This window comes from Platalea leucorodia (genome assembly GCF_965183815.1).
Source record: "Platalea leucorodia genome assembly, chromosome: 1".
NCBI classification, from domain to species: domain Eukaryota; kingdom Metazoa; phylum Chordata; class Aves; order Pelecaniformes; family Threskiornithidae; genus Platalea; species Platalea leucorodia.
This window is the reverse complement of record NC_138823.1, coordinates 40,980,040-41,000,893: the sequence shown is the minus strand read 5'-3', so window position 1 is coordinate 41,000,893 and position 20,854 is coordinate 40,980,040. Positions and strand designations below refer to the sequence as shown.

The 20,854-nt window shown below is 40.4% G+C and overlaps 1 protein-coding gene across 2 annotated transcripts in view; it reads left to right on the top strand.

The window, feature by feature from the left end:
• The first annotated feature begins 308 nt into the window (after positions 1-308).
• RAB2A (RAB2A, member RAS oncogene family) overlaps positions 309-20,854 on the top strand; it is a 45,430-nt gene continuing 24,884 nt past the window's right edge. Inside the window, exons 1-4 of one of the 2 annotated variants that reach the window (XM_082305093.1) lie at positions 309-486; positions 575-706; positions 10,633-10,704; positions 14,424-14,491. In XM_082305093.1, coding sequence (XP_082161219.1) covers positions 661-706; positions 10,633-10,704; positions 14,424-14,491 — 186 coding nt within the window. In that variant the 5' untranslated portion in view covers positions 309-486; positions 575-660. The other variant, XM_082305094.1, reaches the window with a different exon arrangement.

The window sequence follows — 20,854 nt, the reverse complement described above, 5'->3', positions numbered from 1 at the left end:
GGAGACCCCCGGCCTCCCGGGTCCGCAGCGCCCTCTCACTTATTCCTCCCACCAAGGCGAAGGAAAAATCGCGGCGCCAGGCCCCGCCACCCGCTAGACGGGCGGAGAGCGGGGGGACCAGGCCGAGCAGCCCCCGCAACGAGACCCCCGCCGGCCCCGAGCCGCCGCCTTCCCTCAGCCCCACCGGGCGCCGGGGCGGGGCGGGGCGGGGCGGCGCGGGCGGCGGAGCCCCGCCCCCACGCCGGCGGGAGGCGGCCCCGCGCGCCGGGCCAGCGGCTACCTCAGCACTTCCGGGTCGGGGGCGGGGCGTAGCGAGGAGGTGGGTGCGTGACGTTGCCGGAGGGGTCCGGGGCCGCTCGGCGCCTGTTATTGTTCTCGCCGCCCGCTCTTCCCGCCGCCGCGTCTGCCTTCCCCGGCGCCTCGGGGAGCGGCGGGAGGGCAGCAGCAGCAGCAGCAGCGACCGAGCCCGCCGGCGCAGGGGCGGAGGTAGGAGGGAGCGAACGGTGCCCGCGGAGGCGCCCGGCGGGAGCGGGCCGCCGCCCGGTGGCCGTTAACCGTTTGCACCTCTCCGCAGCGCGAGCCCTGACAGCGGGGGCGGGGGGAGAGCGCGCGCGTCCGGAAGGAGCGAGCGAGAGCCGGCGAGCCGGGGAGCGGGCGGCCATGGCCTACGCCTATCTCTTCAAGTATATCATCATCGGGGACACAGGTAAGTGGCGGGGGCGGGGAGGCGAGGTGAGGCCGCCCCGGGACGGGGGGCGGGCGGAGCGGAGCGGAGAGCCGGGCCCGGCTCCCCCGCTCCCATTTCCGCAGTGCTGGCGTCGTCGACGTGGTGGCTGTGCGCGAAGAGGCGGCTCCCCCCGCCTCTGCGCTGGGCCCCGCCCGGGGCCTCGGCCTGCCTCTCGGCAGCTCCGCGCCCGGCGGCCTTGGGCCCCGCGGCAGGCCTGGAAGCCTGGCAGGCGCCTGCGGGCCTAGCTGACAGGCCGCGGGGCAGGTCGGGCTGTGTCACGCCCCTGGCTGCGGCATCGGAGCGGGGGAGGGGGGAGGAAGAAGGCGCTGTCACTGCAAAACTTGCACCTGGGTAGTGCCCCGTATTTGCATCCCCGCAGCAGTGAGGCCTGAGAGGTGCCGCATGCCACTCCGCAGTTTTGTGGCAAGGCCGAGACTGATGCTGTGAGGTACCTTCAGCTCAGGCCACAAGGATGCCCTTTCCAGCCCCGGCTGGAGGTGCTGTAGCAAACTGTTAAAGTGTTGAGACATGCTGTCAAAGGAAAATTAAAAGCCCTGGCTCTTTCCTTCTAATTTACAGGGACTGTGTTTTGGTTTTTTGTTTGTTTGTTTGTTTTTTTTTTACTACTTCTTTCTCAGATGCTTCAGGTTGCTTTTGTGGTTTCTTCCCTTCCTCACCCATTTACTTGTCACTTTTTAAAAACTTGCTTCATTCTGTTTGTCATTGGCTGCTCTGTAACAAATAATAATGCTTACGAATGCTGCAGGCATAACCATATGCTGATAGGAATTGCTGTTTGAAGCCCCTTTGTCAATATATGCTATGCTTCCGCAGCATAGTGTGGGTATAAGTAGCATACTTTCATCAAACTGTTGTCAGGACAAGGTAACTAACATAGTTAACTATTGTGCCTGTGTATTGTGCATCTTTCTTGTTGTTTTCCTCATACCTGAATAAATGCCTTCTTTAATAAGTTTGATGATACAGCTGTCATTTTACATGCTCTTCTAAAGATACCTGCGTAATTGTACTTCATACCTATGAACCAAATCATCTGTTGCTGGAGTATAATAACACACTACAGTTGCATTACACGTGAGGTTGTTAAATACATTGGATGCAACTACTATGTGATTTTATCTTTTTTTTTTTTAAACCTACACTTAAACTCTGGATGCTTTTTTAGACTACTGCAGTAACACATGTAGTACAAACAAATCTTAAGAAATATATTACAGCTATAATGACCGTGTTGGAAGCATTAGGTTGTAGATGACAAGCAAAAATTCTGTTTTTTCTTGAGTATTTAGCTGAGTGGCAGTTCATTAAACCAGAGGACAGGAGATTACCTGAGCAGATTCAGGGGAAGTAAGAAGAGGTTTGTTTGCCCAGGGTGATGCAAAATGGTAGTGCAGAATTCAGAATGACAGTGGCCAGTTCTGATGCATCTCTAAAAACTATAATCGATAAAGTGGTAGAGACTGTGGCAAACAATTGGTTTGGTACATTGATCGTATACTGATTAAATTTTTACAATGAAATATCCTCGGTCTGTGCTATGCTTTTGCTTGAAATGTGAAATACAGAGTGGATGTGTGTTGCTTCTGAAGTTGTTTCAGCTGCTTAAGAGCCAAATATGGGAAAAGTGGGATAGAGAAGGGAAACACAGAGAGGAGAACAGCTCATAAGTTTGGGGGTTTTTTGGTTTTTTGGTGTTTTTTTTTTTTTTTTTTAATTCCTGTGGCTTTTATTCAGAGTTGCTACAGGAAGCTAATTAAAACTGCTGCAACGATCATTCTTGAAGTGAATTAAATATGCCAATAGTGGTAAGTTGGTTTTGCTTTTATTTGGATCTCCTATGAGCCTTTTAAGTATTCTAATATAGCTAGTACTGAAGAGCCAATTTATGTTGTGCACAGTTGTTTGTTGCCAAAATGACTGTGATGGTTTAGGTGTTACTACTGTTCTTCAGACAAAGGCAGTTGAACTCACAGCTCTGCAGATGGAAATTAAGAGTGGATTGGGACTGTCCTCTTCAGTTCCAGTGGTGGTCTGCCACTGCATTCCAACCAGTGAGGATATGCCAGTGGCCTTGCAGGCCATGTTATCTCTAGGATTTGATTTAGAGTCTTTGGAAATGGATCAGCTGCCTGGTGACTCAGCAATTAGTTGTAAACAAACTGTAGGAGAAAAGTAAGACAGCATCAGCTAAAGACAGATGTTAACATTTAGCTCATCTTCCTTTTCAGCGCTACAAAACAAAGTGGGTTATGCGAGTCGTGAACAAACCAAAGAAAAACCCCTGCAGTTATACAAGACACTTGCATGTGTCTTCTCTGAATTGTGATTCCACATACTTTCATCTACTTAAACACAGGAATTCAGTATGATCTCAGTCTCTTAAAATGACAGCCACAGAAACTGACTGTGCAAGACTGCTTTTTGCTCAACAGCTGTTGTCCCCTTGCATTGCTTGCTTTGTTGGTCATTGACATTCAGTGACTTTTTCTTTTGCTGGTACTTCAGGCATGGTAACTTTATGAACATGGGATTGATTCTATTATGGTTGTTACATTTTATATATATATAAAAATATGTGTCTTCTGTGTAGTTGGAACTGGTTTAAGATCTAGTTAGTTTTCTGTTGTGGGAGAGACCTGAAATGGTATGGCTGTCTTTCAGGTACTCAAACAACATTGTCATAAATCTGCATGGTTTTTGCATTGTATCAGTGGAACAGTAGCTGTGGAATTTCATGGAGTTGGTATCTTTAAGAGAAAAATACAAGTATTACAGAATACTGACTGCTGTGAGAGTTAACCAGGAAAAATCTTCATCTGGATGTTTCCAAAACATCATAGGAGTTTGCAAATGCATTTAGAGGCATACGTGGTGCATTCTGCCTGGGGCTCTGCAACCTTTGCCGTGATGGCTGATAGTGTGTGTTTCATTTGGATTGCTGGTAGGAGTTGGTGTGTTCATCCGCTCTTCCCTACACATCTGCTTTTGGCCACCAGTTGAGGTGGACTTGGATCTGAGCCAGGGTGAACACTTCACACACAAGTATTGCCTGTTTTTGCAGTTGGTGACTGAAAGTCTGTCATTTTTTTACTTAAAGTTTTTCTGTATGATGGTGAAATCTTCTTTTCTGCTTGAATGTTTCTGTTACCAGCAGTGTACCACATGGGAATAAATATGTGAGATTTCTGTGAAGACTAGAGCTGGATTTTTTTTTCCAGAATATTTAATATGCATTAAACAGGATTTTCTTATATTGGAGTATATTTACTAGATTCCACCAGAGAATGCTACTGAACTGCAGTATGCCTGAAATACCAGTTTTGCAATGGTCAGGTTTCTTGCCACCAACATAACTTGTCAGTTGTATCCCATCTAAATGTCTCGTAATGATCAGTGTTGCTGCATCTTCCATAAGCAGGTCTATCTTCCACTTTTCTTGAATGTATTAGTTCAGCAAGCCTCAGAGCTTCTTGTGTAATGAACTTCCACTTGCCTTTCAATTTCTGCAGGTAATTGATGGTTATAAACCAACAATATCTCAAAGTTATTCTTATTAGGGCGAGATGATGAAAGAAAATATAATTGTTTGGTGATCTAATTCTCCTTATTCCTTAGAGTAAACTAAGCTGTCTAGTCAACCATTTCACTTGTCTAGGAGATTCTCAAATGTTGAAATTAAGCAATTGAATTGGCTTTATTTTTCAGGCCTCCTTGTGAAATGTTTCTAGTGCCAGTGCACATTGTTCTGAAACAGCAGCTGTTATTAGCTAGCAGTGTGCAAGCCCAGAGCCTCTTGCCTTTATTTTCTAGGAGTATGTAAAAATGCTTCTTAACTAAACAGGTTTTCATCCCACTAGAGCTGGTGTTAACACCCCATGATAGTTTGAGAATTTGTTCATACTGAAAACCAGAGTACTGATCTGTACTACTTATATCTTGCTTTGAGACCCTTTTGATTGTACTTTGATCCCTAAAAGAGCAGGTATTAGGTGTTGTGTAAGTACATCTTAGCCTCTTAGAAGTGAACTAGAAATAACAAACTGCAAGTAGTTGCCCATACAAATGGTTTCATGAGACTGTTACTGTGCATCCTTGTACTAGTTCTAACCTTTAATTACCCCCCCAAAAAAAAAAAAAAAATCAAGGAAAAAAACAACAACCCCCCCGCAACCTTGACTAAAACCATTTTATTATGACTGGCTGGCAGTTTTCTAAGTCTTTTGTGATCATCCAGGACACGAAGAGCTTTTCTACAGACTCATGTGGTTGAATTTTGTTTGGAAAGAATTTTTACTTATTTATGTTTAAAACCTGCGGAGTTAGCAGTTGGGTAGTGCCATACTAAATGAAATGTGATGAAGCTGAACAGCTCCTTTCAGTTCATAAGTCTGCACTAGTTTTTATGTAGAAAGGAAAACTTAGGTCATTGGCTTCAGATATGCTGTTGTAAATAATTTACAGCAATGCTTATTTATCTAAGTATTGAAGCTGAATCATCTTTAAAGGAGTTAAAAAGCCATTTTTATGACATTACTTTCCCCAAACTTATGTAGCCATTGTGAAGGATTTTAGAGGTTATTTTTTTCCCTTCTTGTCCATGCTATAATTGGTATGTGAAGTCCCTTTGCTCTATAACTGGCAGTTTGGAATTTTGTAGTTTGTCCTTCCTATTAATTTAAATAAAATTTTCCCATTTGATGACAGAGGTGTGACTAACAGATAACTGGCTGAAAAGAGGTTAAGAAAAATCTTTGCTTTTGGTTAATGTCTCATTATGTTTAGGCTTGTGAAAGGGTAATATTGCCCTTTGCTGGGTTGCATGAAGATGCTGTGGTTGGAAAGGAAGGAGAGAGAGAATGAGCTGCAGCCTGTGATAAGAGAAGGGCTTATTAAATATCTGGAAGCTGTGCAGACTACTAGAAATAACTAGAAGTAGCTCATAAGCCAGGTTAGAGGTATGTATTTTGTGACATTTGTACTATTTAATTACCTGTTTTAAAATCTATGTTGAGACTTGTCTGTTGTTTGAGACAGTCTTTAGTCTTTTTAAAGGTTTATTTTTGTTTGTTTTCTAAAGGGACGTAAGAGAAGCTGGAAGCCCATTTCAGCTCAGTTGGTATTGGGGTTTCCAAGCTGACGTAGTTGATCACACATGAAGGGAGGAGGTCTTGCTCCCCTTGTGGTGACTTTGATAGTCTACCATGAGCTGAACCAACCTGCTAACACAGTACAAAGCTACCTACTTTTTGGGTTAACTTTTTGCTTGGTGGCTGAATCAGCTGAGTTGGCCTGGGGAAGTGCTTACCAATATCTGGAGTACTTTCAAGGGAGGAAACTGGACCTAGGGGGATCAGTGAGAGCAAGATATCAAAGGGGGAGCAGGTCTTGATTTCTGTGAGTGGTGGGCTGATTGATCACCCTGTCTTGTGAAGCAACAACAAGAAAAATGCAGCTCTGTGAGATGACTGAGTTAAGCCAATGTTTATCTGCTGCCAAAATGGGTGGACCTGGTTACCTCTCCTTGTCTCAGCTATGAACTTCTCCTTCTTAGCTGTCAGCATCAGTGCTTGTCTGATCCTTCAGAGAGCCAGTTTAGCTCGCAAAGATGATTTAAAAAACAAAACTAAACAAATAGCAAGCATGGTCAGAAAAGTGTAAGAGCCATTTTGAATAAGGAGGTGGAACTGTGTGGGAAGGAGTGAGTTTACCCATCAGAGGCAGCTAGCAGATTAACTGAAGAGATTTGTCTTCAGGATTCAGTTTTGATAGCCAGGTTGGGATGACTACTACTGCAGTTCTTTTCCTCTGTCACCTTTCTTGGGCTATAGCGGTGCTTATGTGAACAAGTAAGGAAATTATCTTAGCCCCCTCTCCCCCCTTTTTTGAGGCATTTTTAGTTTTGAGCCAGATCAGCTGAGACACTCAAACATCAGTGGAAGGAGCAGGGATGAGGTTCGTCTAGTGGTAAGAAAAGCCAGGAAGTTTTCCTCATGTTGACAGTAGTGCACCTCTGACTTTGCAGCTGACAACTGAACTTTCCTTGCCCTATTCACAGGGAGTCACAGGAGCTGAAAGGGGAGAAGGATGCAAGTCAGCTTCCTTAGCAAAAGCCATTTAACTGGCTCAGCTGTATCATCACCTGTGCTATGGTTCCAGAGCTGCTTTTTTAATTGCCATGAGTGCAGCCTGCTACTGAAAAGAACAACCCTTCCCTTTGCTGTGTGTTTTGTAGCCCTAGTCTCATGCACATACTAGTGTTTTGGGTGACTGTAGTTTTATGCTGGATCCGTTTCTCAGTTTAGCTCATTGCATACCCTTACGAGTGAGAAGGGAGAGGTTAGCTTTGCCACTTAGCCATTCTGGCTTGCCGAGCAGTGAAATGAACACACTAGTGTTGATGTAAAGAAGGGAGGTGTTGGAGCATGGCTGGGCCAAGGTAGACAATAGCAAAGCTCTGTCAATGCTTTGCCTATGGAAATTGGCTGCAGAGTAGCACCCAGATAAAGAGGAAGCTGTTAAGGGAGGCAGAGGAATTTGGAGAAGTGGCTCAGGCTGATAGTTTGGAATTCAGAGCCGGAGGGTAAAACTTTTAGCACAATTCCACTTCCCATCACTCTGGGTGCTAAAAAGTGATGAAGGGGTCCTAGAACAGGCACTTGAAAAGAAGCACGCTGCTCCCCTCTGAGCACATAATCCATTGTTTTAATTTGTTCCTAAGCAAGAGCTTTTGTTTACTGTGTTTGTTGGTGAAGTGTATCCAAGCTCTACTCATTTCTTGTTTCAAGATATTGAGATTTTTTTTTTCCTTCGGAGGTGGTTTATCTGAAGGTATATTAAAGTAATTGTGGCAGTAAAATGGAGAACAAGTTAATAAATAACTGAGTTTGTCCCTTTTGTGTTCTACAATTGGCTATCATAAGATATGCTCAACTACTTTTCCCAGACTGTATGCCTCATTTCAGGTATAAGATTTACAGTGCTAAGTGAATGAGATACCCAGCCACTTTGCTCTTAGAGTTAACCAGTGTAGTTACTTTAAACCATTTGTATGCCATGAAATTAGCTGCCATGCAACTGTTAATTGATCTTTGCAGCATCTGTTTATGTCACAAGATGGTAAACTGCTCGGGACTTCATATACAGCTCCTGTACAGGTTCCTGGCTGTGTCTATGGTAGCACAGTCTGCTCAGGCTCTGGAAGTGAATGGGCCACAAGCTGTTCATATAAGAACCTTCCTGTTACAAACTTGCAATGTCTTAAAACTATAAAATTAAAACAAAATGTTATGATTAAATATAGGCAATAAAATATTTGTAAGTAGTGTCTAAAACAGATTATAACCTGAACTTAACGGGCGCTACAGCTTCGTCTGCAACTTTTTGAACCTCTTTTCAGTCAACAGTACAAAACTTAGGGACTTCCAGATGTTTTTTGCTGGAAGGTTCTGAAGTAGCAGGAATGGCACTAAACAAACTAGTTATTTCTTCTGTTTCTGCGTGTGAACCCATCAGTCTGCTCCTAAAAGGCCTGCTACATAGAAGTAACCAGAAGTGCAGTCATCTTGTCCCAGTTTGAGACAGGGCTTGCATCAAAGGGGCTGTGGTTGTCATCTTCTCTGTGCTGACGCTAGTGTTTGTGTGTTCTCCTGAACCAATAAGCTGGTCACCAGCCTTACAAGAAGAAGAAATATCAGATTGCCACTTGAGAACTAGTGCTGGGACACCTAATCGAGTGTCACTTTGTTGGTTAGATTTTGAAATATTTTTCTAATATTTATAAGATATGTGCAGGAATATTGGATAGTTTTGAGGTTCTGGTTTATCCAATGATACTGAAATCACTTTGTAAAGTTAATGGCAAAAGGTATTCAACATTCCATTTCTGGTGTGATTTATAGGTTGTTTTTTTTTTAAGTGGGATAGTGATTATGTTCTGCGATGAGGCAGCTGTATTTCATTGGTGGTATAAAAATTATCTGTGTATTTAAACAGTGTTCTGTGAGTAGAAGAATTTTTAACATTTTAAGGTTCCTTAGAAATTTGTGTTCTCTGTCCCTACGGCTCCAGTATTCTGCCTGTCCTTCTTCCTGTTTCTTTCTTACCTCCAGCGCTCTCCCCCATTCCTCATCCATTTCTCATATGTCCAGTGATTTTGTTGAACAAAATCTATACCTGCTTCCAAGCTGCTTGTGTTCTGACAGCTTGCTATCATAAGCCAGAGAGCTACAGAAAAGAGATCTGTTAAGGCCAGTGCTGCAAACTTTGCCTTGGGCTGTAGTTCCATGCCACTCTGAGCTGTTGATCTGCTGGCTGCTGCATTTCTCTTCCCTCATTTGAACTAACTCTCATGCTTGTCTGACCCTGCATGAAGCCCTTTCTGTTTGCTTTGTCACTCTTCTTTGTCAGGTTAGCGTGCTAACCCAGCAGACAACTGAAATGGCTTAGATGAGTTCTGAAGCAATATGGAGAAAGGGGCACGAACCTGCTGTAGGGAAGAGAGTAGGGGTAGCAGCACCAACAACTGGCTTAGGCTGCCAGAATTGCTGCATCGCTTGGGATATTAATCTCTGAGTGTCATCAATTTGTCACAACTCATTTTGTGACAAAATTAAATGCAAGTCTCCTATTTCTGTTAGATGTGATAGAAACTGGCCACTTAGCTTTTAAGACCAAAATGACAGGTGGGCAGTGATTACAATTGTATCCTCATGAAACCATACTAAAAAACTTCAAAAATGATGAATTTAGTAGTAGAAAGATCAATGTCGCTATATGCAAACCTCTGGTATGCATATCTTGTGTCTTGCAGTATGGTTCTTTTCCTTATCCCTTTGTTTGCTGTCCTTTATTACCAGATATGTCACTCTTCATCAGCTGTTGCTGACCTCTCGTATGTGGCTAAAATAGCCTTATCTTGCTGGACAGATAAAGCAAAGTAGAGCGGGAGCTCACATGCTGCAGTATTGTATGTTATGTGATATAGTTCAAAGTTTAAATGTATGTAAACTAATGTATGACTCTCAAGTTTTAAAAGGCTGAAAATCTGAAATTTGACTGAGCAGGATGGGAAGAATGACCCCTTCCAGTAAAAGAACAAGGAAAAATTAACTGTAAAAAGTATTATGTTTACAAACCTAGGTAGTTTGAGTACTCCTATTGACTGCATTAACTTTTGCTTTTCTGTGCTTTCTGGAACAGAAGAAATTGCCCTTTTGCTGACCAGTGTCCTTGTAATGTGAAGTAGTTAACCCATTTGGGTCTGAAATCAGGATGTCTGCGGGGGGCAATGTCTGGGTTTTCTGGCTGGCTGTAATGTGAACTCAGCTGTTGCCAATTCTGCTTGGACTATTTTTTGGCCTATTGGGAGCCAGTGGGCAGGAACACATAGTGGTTGTAAGCAGCCCTACATGTACTGCTGTTACCTCAGCTGATAAATTAAGGAGGTAGGTGGGAGTGAGGTGCTATTGGGGATCTAGCTAGCTTGGAAGAAAGCTGAAAGTACTGAGGGGGAAGGAGATGTAGGGTTGTGAGGAGCAACAAGACCTGTAGTTACTGTGGAGAGAGGATGTGAAAAGATACTTTGAAGGTCTGTTCGGAAACTTTTTTCTGCTTAATTTTAAAAGCAGAACTACTTTCTCAAAAGAGGAATTAATTTTTGTTCAATTTTTGAAAATAACTGCTTTGACTTTAATGTTTCTGGAACTTTAAAAGCTGTTACATTATGAAGAAGTTGCATACGCTTCCAAGTAGGTGAAATCTAGTATCTCAAGTTCTAGTAATGAGTTTTAAACAATAGATACCATTCACTTACATTAATTTCTATTGGTTCTTAACAGATTTTTTTTTTTAATTTGCTTAAAACTTCTTTCTTTTCATTTTTTCAGGTGTTGGGAAATCATGTTTATTGTTACAGTTTACAGACAAGCGGTTTCAACCAGTCCACGATCTCACTATTGGTAGGTCTCTTTTGTCCCCCACAATGCTAATGATTAAACAGCTAGGGTACCTCAGCATGCATTTATGAGTTTGTTCTGCTGCGGTAACGTAGGATTTGTGCTGTATTAAGGTAGCAGTGAATCTTTAGTTTATGAATATTTCTTGGATAATAAAGGCCAAGGGGAGGCCTTTTTTATTATTGGGATGGTAGAATCTGAAACAGTTAAAAAAATTCATAGCTGTAACATCTCAACTGTCTCTTCAGAAAAGCTAAAAACTGGGCATGGAAGCAGAATTTGCCAATTTTGAAATGCATTGATGGTGATGCAAATGGCAGATTTTTCACTAGGGAATAGAATATTAGCCTAGCCACAGAACCTTGAAGACAAGTTACAGATAAACTAAAGCAAACTTAACCTTAAAGATTAATAAAAAAATTTACTGTTTGGGAAGACTAACTTCTGGATAGAGAAGGATTGAAGTGTGAAGCTATTCACTGTTTTGGAAGGGACAGGGGGTTTTCTTCCTGAGTCCTCAATTGGATGTGGACCATTTGTATTAGGTATTATTTGATATTGATACTAGGGGAAACAAACACGTGTTGACAAAATGCATTGCCTCTGATCTAACTGCAGTAAATGATACAAACTTTTCTTTATCTTTCCACAAAATATGAGGAATTGCGTGGGAATAAATTCTTCTGTAGGCAAGCTTAGTCTTCAGATCAGTTTCAGTGTTAAGCATAACAGATGCTAGCCTCTGATAAGATTGCAGAACCTTTGAACTTCTTCTTGATGTTATTTCAAGGAACGTATCAGCTCTAATCGTGATGAGCCTTGCACAAAATGTATCCCTAGTCTCTATTTTTAGTTTGTGCCCTGGAATAGGTAGGCTTCCTGTGTTTGGGAGTACTGAAATAGATGCTTGAAATATAAACAAATATTCTTCATGTAACAAAATGTATCAGGTGGTTTGGTTATGGCTTCCCTTTCTCTCTTTACAGTCCTCCCACACCTTGTGTGTGGCTGTCTAATATAATTCAAATTCTTAGGCTAACATCAGTTTTCAGATATTTCTGAGGTCTTGGCAGCAGATAGGCTGGCTGAATAAAGAGCCTGAGTTCTTTAGGGAGGCATGAGTTATTGTCATCTTTTCTTCTTCAGGCCTGCCAAATATATGACACCTTATATATCACTTATGCCTTTGGCAGCCCTGTCACATCAGCAAGCTGATAGGCTGTGGGAAACAGCTTCACCTCAGCGGGGTGGTTGTATTGCCAGTTCTTTGCCTGGCATATAGCTAGCTGAAATCTGGAAGCAGAAAGTGAAGCTAGTGGGATGAGAAGGTGAACCTAGATAGCAACATAATGAGGGATGTAGGAATGGAGCATGGGAAGCTGCTTGGAAAGGGGAAGAAGGGGTGTAGGCTGGAAGCAGCCTCCTTTCACTTAATTAATAGGGCATGTGTGTGTGGTTTGGCTAGGAGAATGCTTTTCCCAGGTACCCAAACAGATTTAGAAAGACAGAGATAAATAAAGAACATGGGTTCAAAGTCATAGGAATGCCCAGGCAGGGAAATGGGATGGGTTGATGTTACCTAATGCACTTCCAACTGATGATGTTGAAACTCCTGAGAACCTGTAGATGGAATAGAAAGGCTTGTGTTACATAGCCTAACTTTTTTCAATATAATACAATGATTTTGGCCTATGGGAGTGCAGATTTGATTCTTGCTGTGAGCAACTCAGGAGAGGAGAAGGGAAACGGAAATTGAACATGTGGAAAAAAGACATTTCATCTAGAGTTGTGCGAAATTCAGCCCCAAATTTTAGTATAGCTAGCCTAAAATGTTATCTCTAAGATTTAAGAAATTCAGAGAGAAATTTTGTCTGTAATGAAAACAAGGCAGGGGGTGGAGATAGAAAAATACCCGCTTCTGTGTATTCTATCTGTCTTTGAGCTATATTCAGAATTGTGCATAATTGTAGTAGTGTATTCTAAAAGAGGTTACAGTGCAACAACTATCTCAATTTATTTTTCATTTGGGAAATGAAGTATCTGTTATTAAAAGAAATGAAGGAGGGAGGGAGAAGCTGCATTGATGCAGCTGGGGGGGGGGGACGACAACAAAACAACCCCCCCAAAAACCAAACCCCACCCCCCCAAAAAACAAACCCAACAACAAAAAACAAACACACACACAAAAACCCAACTGAAAAAAATCCCACAACATTTGTAGGTAGATATGGGTGACAAAAATCACGGTAAGCATTCTGTTTGGTTTGCCTGTTGCCCTTAGGACATGCCCTTACTGTAAACCTGAACAGCTTCTATTCCTTCTTTAAGAGAACAAACTTACTATCAAGCTGTGTGTTGTGTTTCAAATTCAGAAATTTCTCTCAGCAGATATTTTGATGGAACAGGATAAATATTCTTTTAATTTTTCTATGGAGTTGTGTGTAGAAATTAAACATTTAGGATGATTGCTGGATTTAAATCAGCAGCTCTAAAACTGCATTTTGAGATCAAGTAATACCTGCAGCGTTGACACTTGTAGTCCTCCAAGGACCTTCCCCTGGCTTTGCTCTCAACTTCAGAGAGAGCATTGTCATTCACCTTCGTTCTGCCCCTCACCCTCCATTCTTTCAACTTGTTTGCATACAGTTACTGCAAGTTATTTTGATGCTAAATAGAGCACAATGGTCGTTGGCCCACGGCTTTTATTTGGATCAGGTATCGTCTGTGGGGGAGAGTGGTTCCTCCCTGTCTACTTCCCCAAAAGTTATTCTGCAGAAAGCAACGCTGTCCCCCCAGATATTCTAAACGAGCTTTTGAAGATATGTTTGGAATACTTCAAATCAGGGCTGCTTAATTGGAAGACTTCAGTCCAAGTCTAGATGGTGACCAATTTTAGACAAAACTTAAGCTACCAGATCTTTTTTTTTTTTTTCTCTGAAATAATGGATTATGAAGCGTAGATTAATGGAAACTTGATAGCCTTTAAGTACGTCCACTATCTCTAGGCATTTGTCAGATTTTAACTACTGTAATAATAGCCTCAATTTATGCTTAATTTACTGTTAATGATCTTAAAGTTGCTTTAACAGATGGTACAAAAGTCTAAATTTTTCTACTGAAGAAATTCCTTTTGTTTATTTGAAATACATTCATTTTTTCCTCAGTTATTAAATTTGATGGTTAACTAGCTAGAATTTTGGAAGCATTTTTTTTTTCTTAAAGGCAGATGAGTTTTAATTAATACAGTAATAAAATTTATCTTGTTGAAGGTGACATTTGTATGCTCACTTAATAGAATATTTTATTGATAAAAGAATTGTAGGTTTAATTTCTTCTAAATTGGCTTCAGCAATCTGTCATTGGTAGTGTGTTAAAATAACTAGGGCTTCAATTTCCTGTTTGCATTGAAATGGACATGTTTTTCTTCCTCTGATCCCGTTACTAAATCGTTTGGAAAACTTTGTAGGAAATACCTCCTTGAGACTTGCTCTAATTAATGCATTTTTAAAGCACTTGGAAAGTAACAGTTTTCTTCCTTCTGAAAGACTTTCCAGCTCTTTCAAGCAGCTGGAAAATTAACGAAAAACAGATTGTGAAAGAGATTATTTCCTACAAATACAATGTTGAGTTAACTTAAACTTACATTCTCGCTTTCATAGTACTTGACCATTCTTCTTTCTGATACATGCTAATAATGTAATCTTTTTGTAAAATCTATTCAGGTGTAGAATTTGGGGCTCGAATGATAACTATTGATGGAAAACAGATAAAGCTTCAGATATGGGATACGGTAAGTAATAAATCATAGAAATTATTTAAACGTATGGCTCTGCTAGCTTTCCCTTTTTTCTGGTTAAGCTCTCTGTCGTCAGCGCCCATGTGAGACTATGTACTTTGTCTCGCGGCTTTCATTGGTTTCTATGAAGATTAAAAACTTGTTAAAATTTCCTTTTTTGGTGTGATGCATTCTTAAAACAGTGCAAATTTCTGCTGTTTGCACTGTAACTTTACTTCTTCAAGTAACACTTTGTCAGATTTCTAAGACTGGAATTCATGCTGCCTCACTTTTTTGTGAAAGTTTTCTATATTATTAAGAACTTGTATTTCTCTAAATAGTCTTTCTCTGTGCATTCGTGCAAGGTCTGGTTAATGTAATATCCTGTTGGGAAATTGTGGTGTGTCTACTAGCTTTAATCAAGAATTCTCTACAGGAAATGTTTGCATTTCCAACGTAGAAGAAAAGATATAGCTCACTGTTTTCATAGAAGACAACTTAACAACTCAAGTTCACTGTAATCATGAAGATAGGAAATACTTCAGACAGTCAAGAAGGGACTGGTAAAAGCTTAAAGTTTTGAAAAGCCTACCAAAAAACAGACTTTGACTTTTGAGGGGGTTCAGGTTAGGAACATACATTAGCGAAGGCAGCTGTAGACGGAATTACTAATTTTACTACTAATGCAGCCACTGTCTTTCATTGGATTTCAAACTGATTTTATTAATGTGCTATTATGTGCTCCTTGGACACAAGTGAACTTCAACTATTTTTGAGTAGATTGTGTTTTTCTTAGTGCCTCTGACTCAGTAGCTCTTTGCAATGTTCGGTTTCTTGAATGCTTGCAAAGTGCCTGATAACCAAAATTTCAGTGGAATTGCTTTTGATTATAACTTACAAACTGTTTTTGGACAGGGATTTTATCTGGCTAGCTTCTTAACTATATCATACATGAATTAAAAATATTCATTAAAAGCATTCATACACTGAGCAGATTGTACACATCTGTTGTAGTTAATTTGTAAGTTGTAAGCAATGAATGACTTAGTATATTGGCTATAGTTAAATTTTTAACTGTATACAATCTGATTTTTTAGAACATGGGGTATTTCTATTCTAATCTAATCTTGGCTTGTAAGCATGTCTAAATTCCACTGTCTCTGTTTTGATCTTGGGTGCAAAGGTGCTGAAGGAATAGCAAAATAAGAAATATGATGAGGTAATTGTCAAGAGATGTTTTACTTACGAGTGTTAAGGTATGCAAAAATGTCCATAATGACCAAGGTTACCCTGTCTGTATTGTGTATCTGGGTTGAGCATTTCCTGAATTTCTTTTTCTGTTAGCAAAAATTGCTAGCTGTTACTGGTGCTATCTCCATTTTTATTAAGCTGTAACAGTTTCTGTTTGATAACAGAAAGTTCGTTTTACACCTGTGGTTAAGGAAACACATGAAGCATTTATGTTTTCAGTTGGTGCTTACTGTGTCTCAGCACCAGCACTTCTCTGATTTAGTGCTAGCCTTACGTACCTGCTTTCAATCCATCACTGAACAGGATGTATCTTGAGCAGAGACATAAGAAGTGGCGAACTGGATAAAATTTGTTTTGATGGGGTAACAATGAATAAGGACTAGCTTTCTTAGGAGAATCAAACACTTTAATTCAGATTTTTCTGGCCAGATATTTCTATGCAACAGTGCTCAGTTTGTGTTGTCTTCAACAGATCACTGCAGCTCCAAGGCAAGGTGTATCTTAATAATGGGAATGTATGGAACCTGCAGCATACCTCACTGCAGCAGTATGTCATAACTTGTAGGGGCAGCTGAAGCTAACACTGTTGCATGTCTATGAGATGCATTTGTGTGCTCTTCTTGTATCATAACTCAAGAATATTTGACTTTTTCATTAGCATCTTCGTTTGGATCAGGAGTGTGTTACAGAAGTTAGCTCTGCTTACTGCAGTCTGGTTTTCATGTGGGAGTATGCAAACTGAATTCCTTTCAGAGGAGGCTGAACTGGAAGATATGCTCAAGGAATCCATGGGGGTTCTCGTTAGAAATCGTAGTCCAGTATTTGGTTCTGTGAGCTGGTAGTCTGGTAAAACTAGTCTGATTAAAAAAAAAAACAAAAACAAAAAAACAAAAACAAAAACAAAAAACAAAACCCAGGAAAAAGAAACAAACAACAAAACAGAAAACAACAGCAACAACAAAAAAAAGAACCAGAAAAAAACCCCAAACCAACAACACCAAAACCCCCAAACCCCACATTCCATGAAAGATATTCAGTGTGGCCCTTGCATACTTAATGTTAGGTATTGCAGTTTTGGCTCTACTGCTGATGGTATGTCTGCACCAGCAAACAGCGTGTCCTGTTGTTCTCTCCCAGCTGCAGGCTGCTCCTGGTCTCCCCACTGCTGGGCTCTGCAAGCTTGCTGCTATGTGTGCTGTGGCACACCCAGGTTTTTAGGTCTGTGAGTCCTTGGGTTTCACTTTTCCTTTCTGGTGCATTTAGGTCAGTCAAGGGGAGTGCAGGTATTGGACGAAATTGTTCATTTGTCTTGTCTATCTTTAGTCTCTAGTTTATTTCCTTTCCTGTGTCTTTAATCTTAGTAATGGCTTTCAATAGTTGGATAGACTGAGAAATATTTTTGTCAAAACCGGTTAGTTGGTAATTGCCTACTATGAGGAGTTAAGCTACTCTTCTGTGGAAGCATGGTATTTGAGCTAGTGTCAGTTACAAAAATAACTTTTAGAGAACCAGAAGTGGACAATAGAAGCTGGTAAGGATAAAAATGTCTGTTCTGGGAGCTATTAAGCTTTGTGAGTTTAAACAAGCTCTGTAAATGAGGTTGTGTGTCTTGTGGCAGCATAACACCAAGAAATATTAATATTGCTTCTCCTCAGAACAACTTCATCGTTGTAGAGGGATACTGGGCTTGTTACCAGGCTGAGTCAGTAGCCTTCATTTTGTTGTTGAGGGGGATGTTCTGTATTGTATTGACTGTTACTAACAAGTCATTGTTGATGAGCAAAAATAAGCAGTAGGTGAAAGAGGGAATTTAAGTTCTCTCAGACACTGCAGGGGGAGAGATCAGTGATGATACTAAGTAATACTACTTATGTTCTCTGAATTAAATTGATATGAATGAGAATTGTGTGTTTAAATACAATAATTTTTTAATATCTGTTTCTGCTTCATTTCATGGAAATCTGTTATAAAAAAAAATCTTTATTTTTATTCATTATTATGTTTCTATAACACCTTAGTCTTGCTCAGACTAAGTATCTGAAATCATCTTTTCTTTTTTTATAAGCTAATTTCAAGTAATTTCTTGGTTTCCATACAAGTGAGCTTTCTAATTAAATTGACAGTGTTTTCTAGTAGTTGAGAGCTTGCACAAAAAAGCACGTTTGTGCAAGATGGAAGGCATAATTGTTGAAGGCATGTCTCTTTTACCTAAAACCATGGTGTGACTTGTCCATCCACTTTCAGATATTCTGAATATACTAATCCTTCTTGGGAATTCAGTTATTTTTCATATATTTGCAACCAATTTGGATCTAGTAGAACCAAAGAAAGTTCCCTTAATTCATTAAATGAATATTCATTTCATCTTAGTGATATTGTTGATTGCTAGGATGTAGCTCTCACGCCTGGGGGTTCTTTACTAATTGTCTACTGCATGATATTTTCTACTTGCTTCGGTAGTCAGAGCATATTTTTATGTTCATGGGCAGTTGGTGAATTCTTCTACTGAATTTTTACTAATTTGGCTCTTTAACCGTTGTACCTGCAAAAATGTAGCTACATCTTACAGCTGAAGTTATGATGACTCAGTGCTCGTGGCCCTTTGTTTCACTGCTGTGAAGTAACATCAAGAACTTGCAGAGGATCTGTTTTGATTCCTGAAACTAGTTTGATCATCAGTTCATAGACTGTGTTTGCTGCTATGTGAGAGCATTAACTTATTTCTGGATTCATGGAACGGGGGGGAATTTGTCTATTTAATAGTTATTCCTGTTGCAGTTTGTAATAGGACCATCATCTGAACTTCAGTGCCGGTAGCTAAGTTATTGTTCACATCCATGAGGGCACTTTAGGAAGCTAAGGTAACTTGATACACCTTCTAGCTTAGTGTTCACAAACCTTTGTCTGTCATGTGCTTAAATGTATTTGGTTATTGAAATACTATATTATTGGTATTTTATTTTCTGACTGGTTATAGATTTCTTGTCAGTTTATCTGTGGCTTTCTACAGTAACAGAGCAAGCTCTTGCTTCAGAAAAGGCCTTAGGTGGAAGGAGGGCGAATCGCTTCCTTTGGTCCATAGTGGAACTCTTATTTCAGTGAGAGTAGCTACTTAAAACCTAAAGGTTTCAAATATGTTTATAACCTGAAATAAATCATAAGGGTACTTCTAATTATGGAGGGCTAAAGCTTTCTGTTTCTCTGATGTGTTGGGAATTGCTTTGGATGTCTAAATGGCATGCATTCAACAACATCAGAAGAAAAGACATATGGACAAATGATCAGTATTTAGATATATGTACAGTTTCACCCTTGGGGATCTTTAGTCCTCTTGAAATTTCAGTTATTATTAGGATGCTGACAGGGTTATTCTGAAGCAACATGTAACTTGGCTGAATCCTCCACATAAATTCTGACATTCTTAAATTGTTACAGATTCCTCTTCTAAAGTGTCATTAGTTCTGTTCTTGTTCGGGAACGTCTTTGCTGGAAAGCAGCAGGGTTTGTTTTTGGTTTTTTTTAATTTATTTTTATACTACTTTTCTGCCTATTCTTTGTACTACATGCTAGTAAATCACCTTAAAATTCTTTTTATTCTGGAGTAGAGACATGATTGCAAGAAAGATTAGTGCATTTGTATAAACAAGTTGCCATGTGACCAAAAGGCTGTTAAATTTATTTATAACTTTCAAAACTATATTCAAACGGTATGTATTGCTCCTCTCTCTGGAACATTTTGTTGCAGGGACCAGCTTTGTGGATTAGTTCCCAGCTGGCAGTTGTCATAGGTAGTGTGACACTTGCGTGAGCTGGTTGTTTCTTAGATATGTTTTTAGTTTTCTCTACAGCTTACAAAAGTGTAACCTAGTTTAAACGAGTAATAATTCCCAGTGTGAATGAGGTGTTCTGTCACCGGGTTTCAACATACCACACATGTATGCCCCTTCTAAAAGTGAAGGAGTCTAGAGCTACTAGCTATGGTGCATTGTAGTTTCTCATTTTTCCTATGGATGTATACTATATATAAAGTTTCTTCCCAATAAAAACTATTGGTCAGCTTGGATGTTGAAGGCCTGCTGGGATGTACTCACATAACTTTGTCCTTGAAGAAACTTTCCAAGTTCTTCAGCATTGAGAGTAGAGAATTCAATAAAATTAATGGACTGTTTTCCAGGGAGATCCGCTGTTGTGGATCCTATTTCATGATCTAACTACTTTCTTGTACTACATCACGGCCTTTTTTTTTTTTTTTCCCCCTTATAGATTCAAAAATATGCAGTTAAGGAATTTGCAAGGAACTTTTTGATAGCAAAGACTTGCCTGCACATTTTGCAACTGACACCTATGTGACTACACCACACACTTGGAAATGACAGCGAGATTTCCTATGGGAATAGTAACACTTAGGAGTCTTTTCTCAAATGTACCACAGATTCTGTGTCAGTGGTAACACAGTTACATAGCTTAAATGTTCCCGAAAACTTTAGTGCAGGCCCTAAATCTCTGTGTATCTTAGTGACCTAAGGTGATTGATAATGCTTCGTGTTCTGCTTACATCACTATTTTGAAATTGCATTTTGGTCTCTGTAGGGAGGTATATTTAGAGAAGCACGTGGGGTATATGTCCATGCAGTTATAAGTTCAAGCAGGGATAAAGATTTTTGTACTGTGTTGAAGACTTGTAACTCCTGGAACTATGATTATATAAAGTCTCTCATATCAGAAAGTTTGTTCTTGTTAACCAATATGATATGAACTGTGAAAGCTTACAGTCCAGAAAACAGCCAAAAAGAATGTTACTTAGCACTTAAAACATCACTTGTTTATCAGAGGCCCACATTTTTTCATGATTAGTGAACTACTTACGTCAGACCTAGCACCTTTTTCTCTGAAGAGAGAGGATGCATGTTCAGGCCTGTTCTGTATGCATTTATTGCTTCCTGTAGGCAACCCTGTCTCAGCTAGAGTTTCTACATGTGAAATAGCTGTCATGGTCTATCTGTTACCAAAAAGATCTTCAATCTTCCCACTTCGACTGCAGTGTAACTCTGAAAGTGGGTATAACCAGGGGTTGCTTTGGAGCAAAGGCTTGCGTTGCCTGTACTAGCTGTAATATGGCCTTGGGAA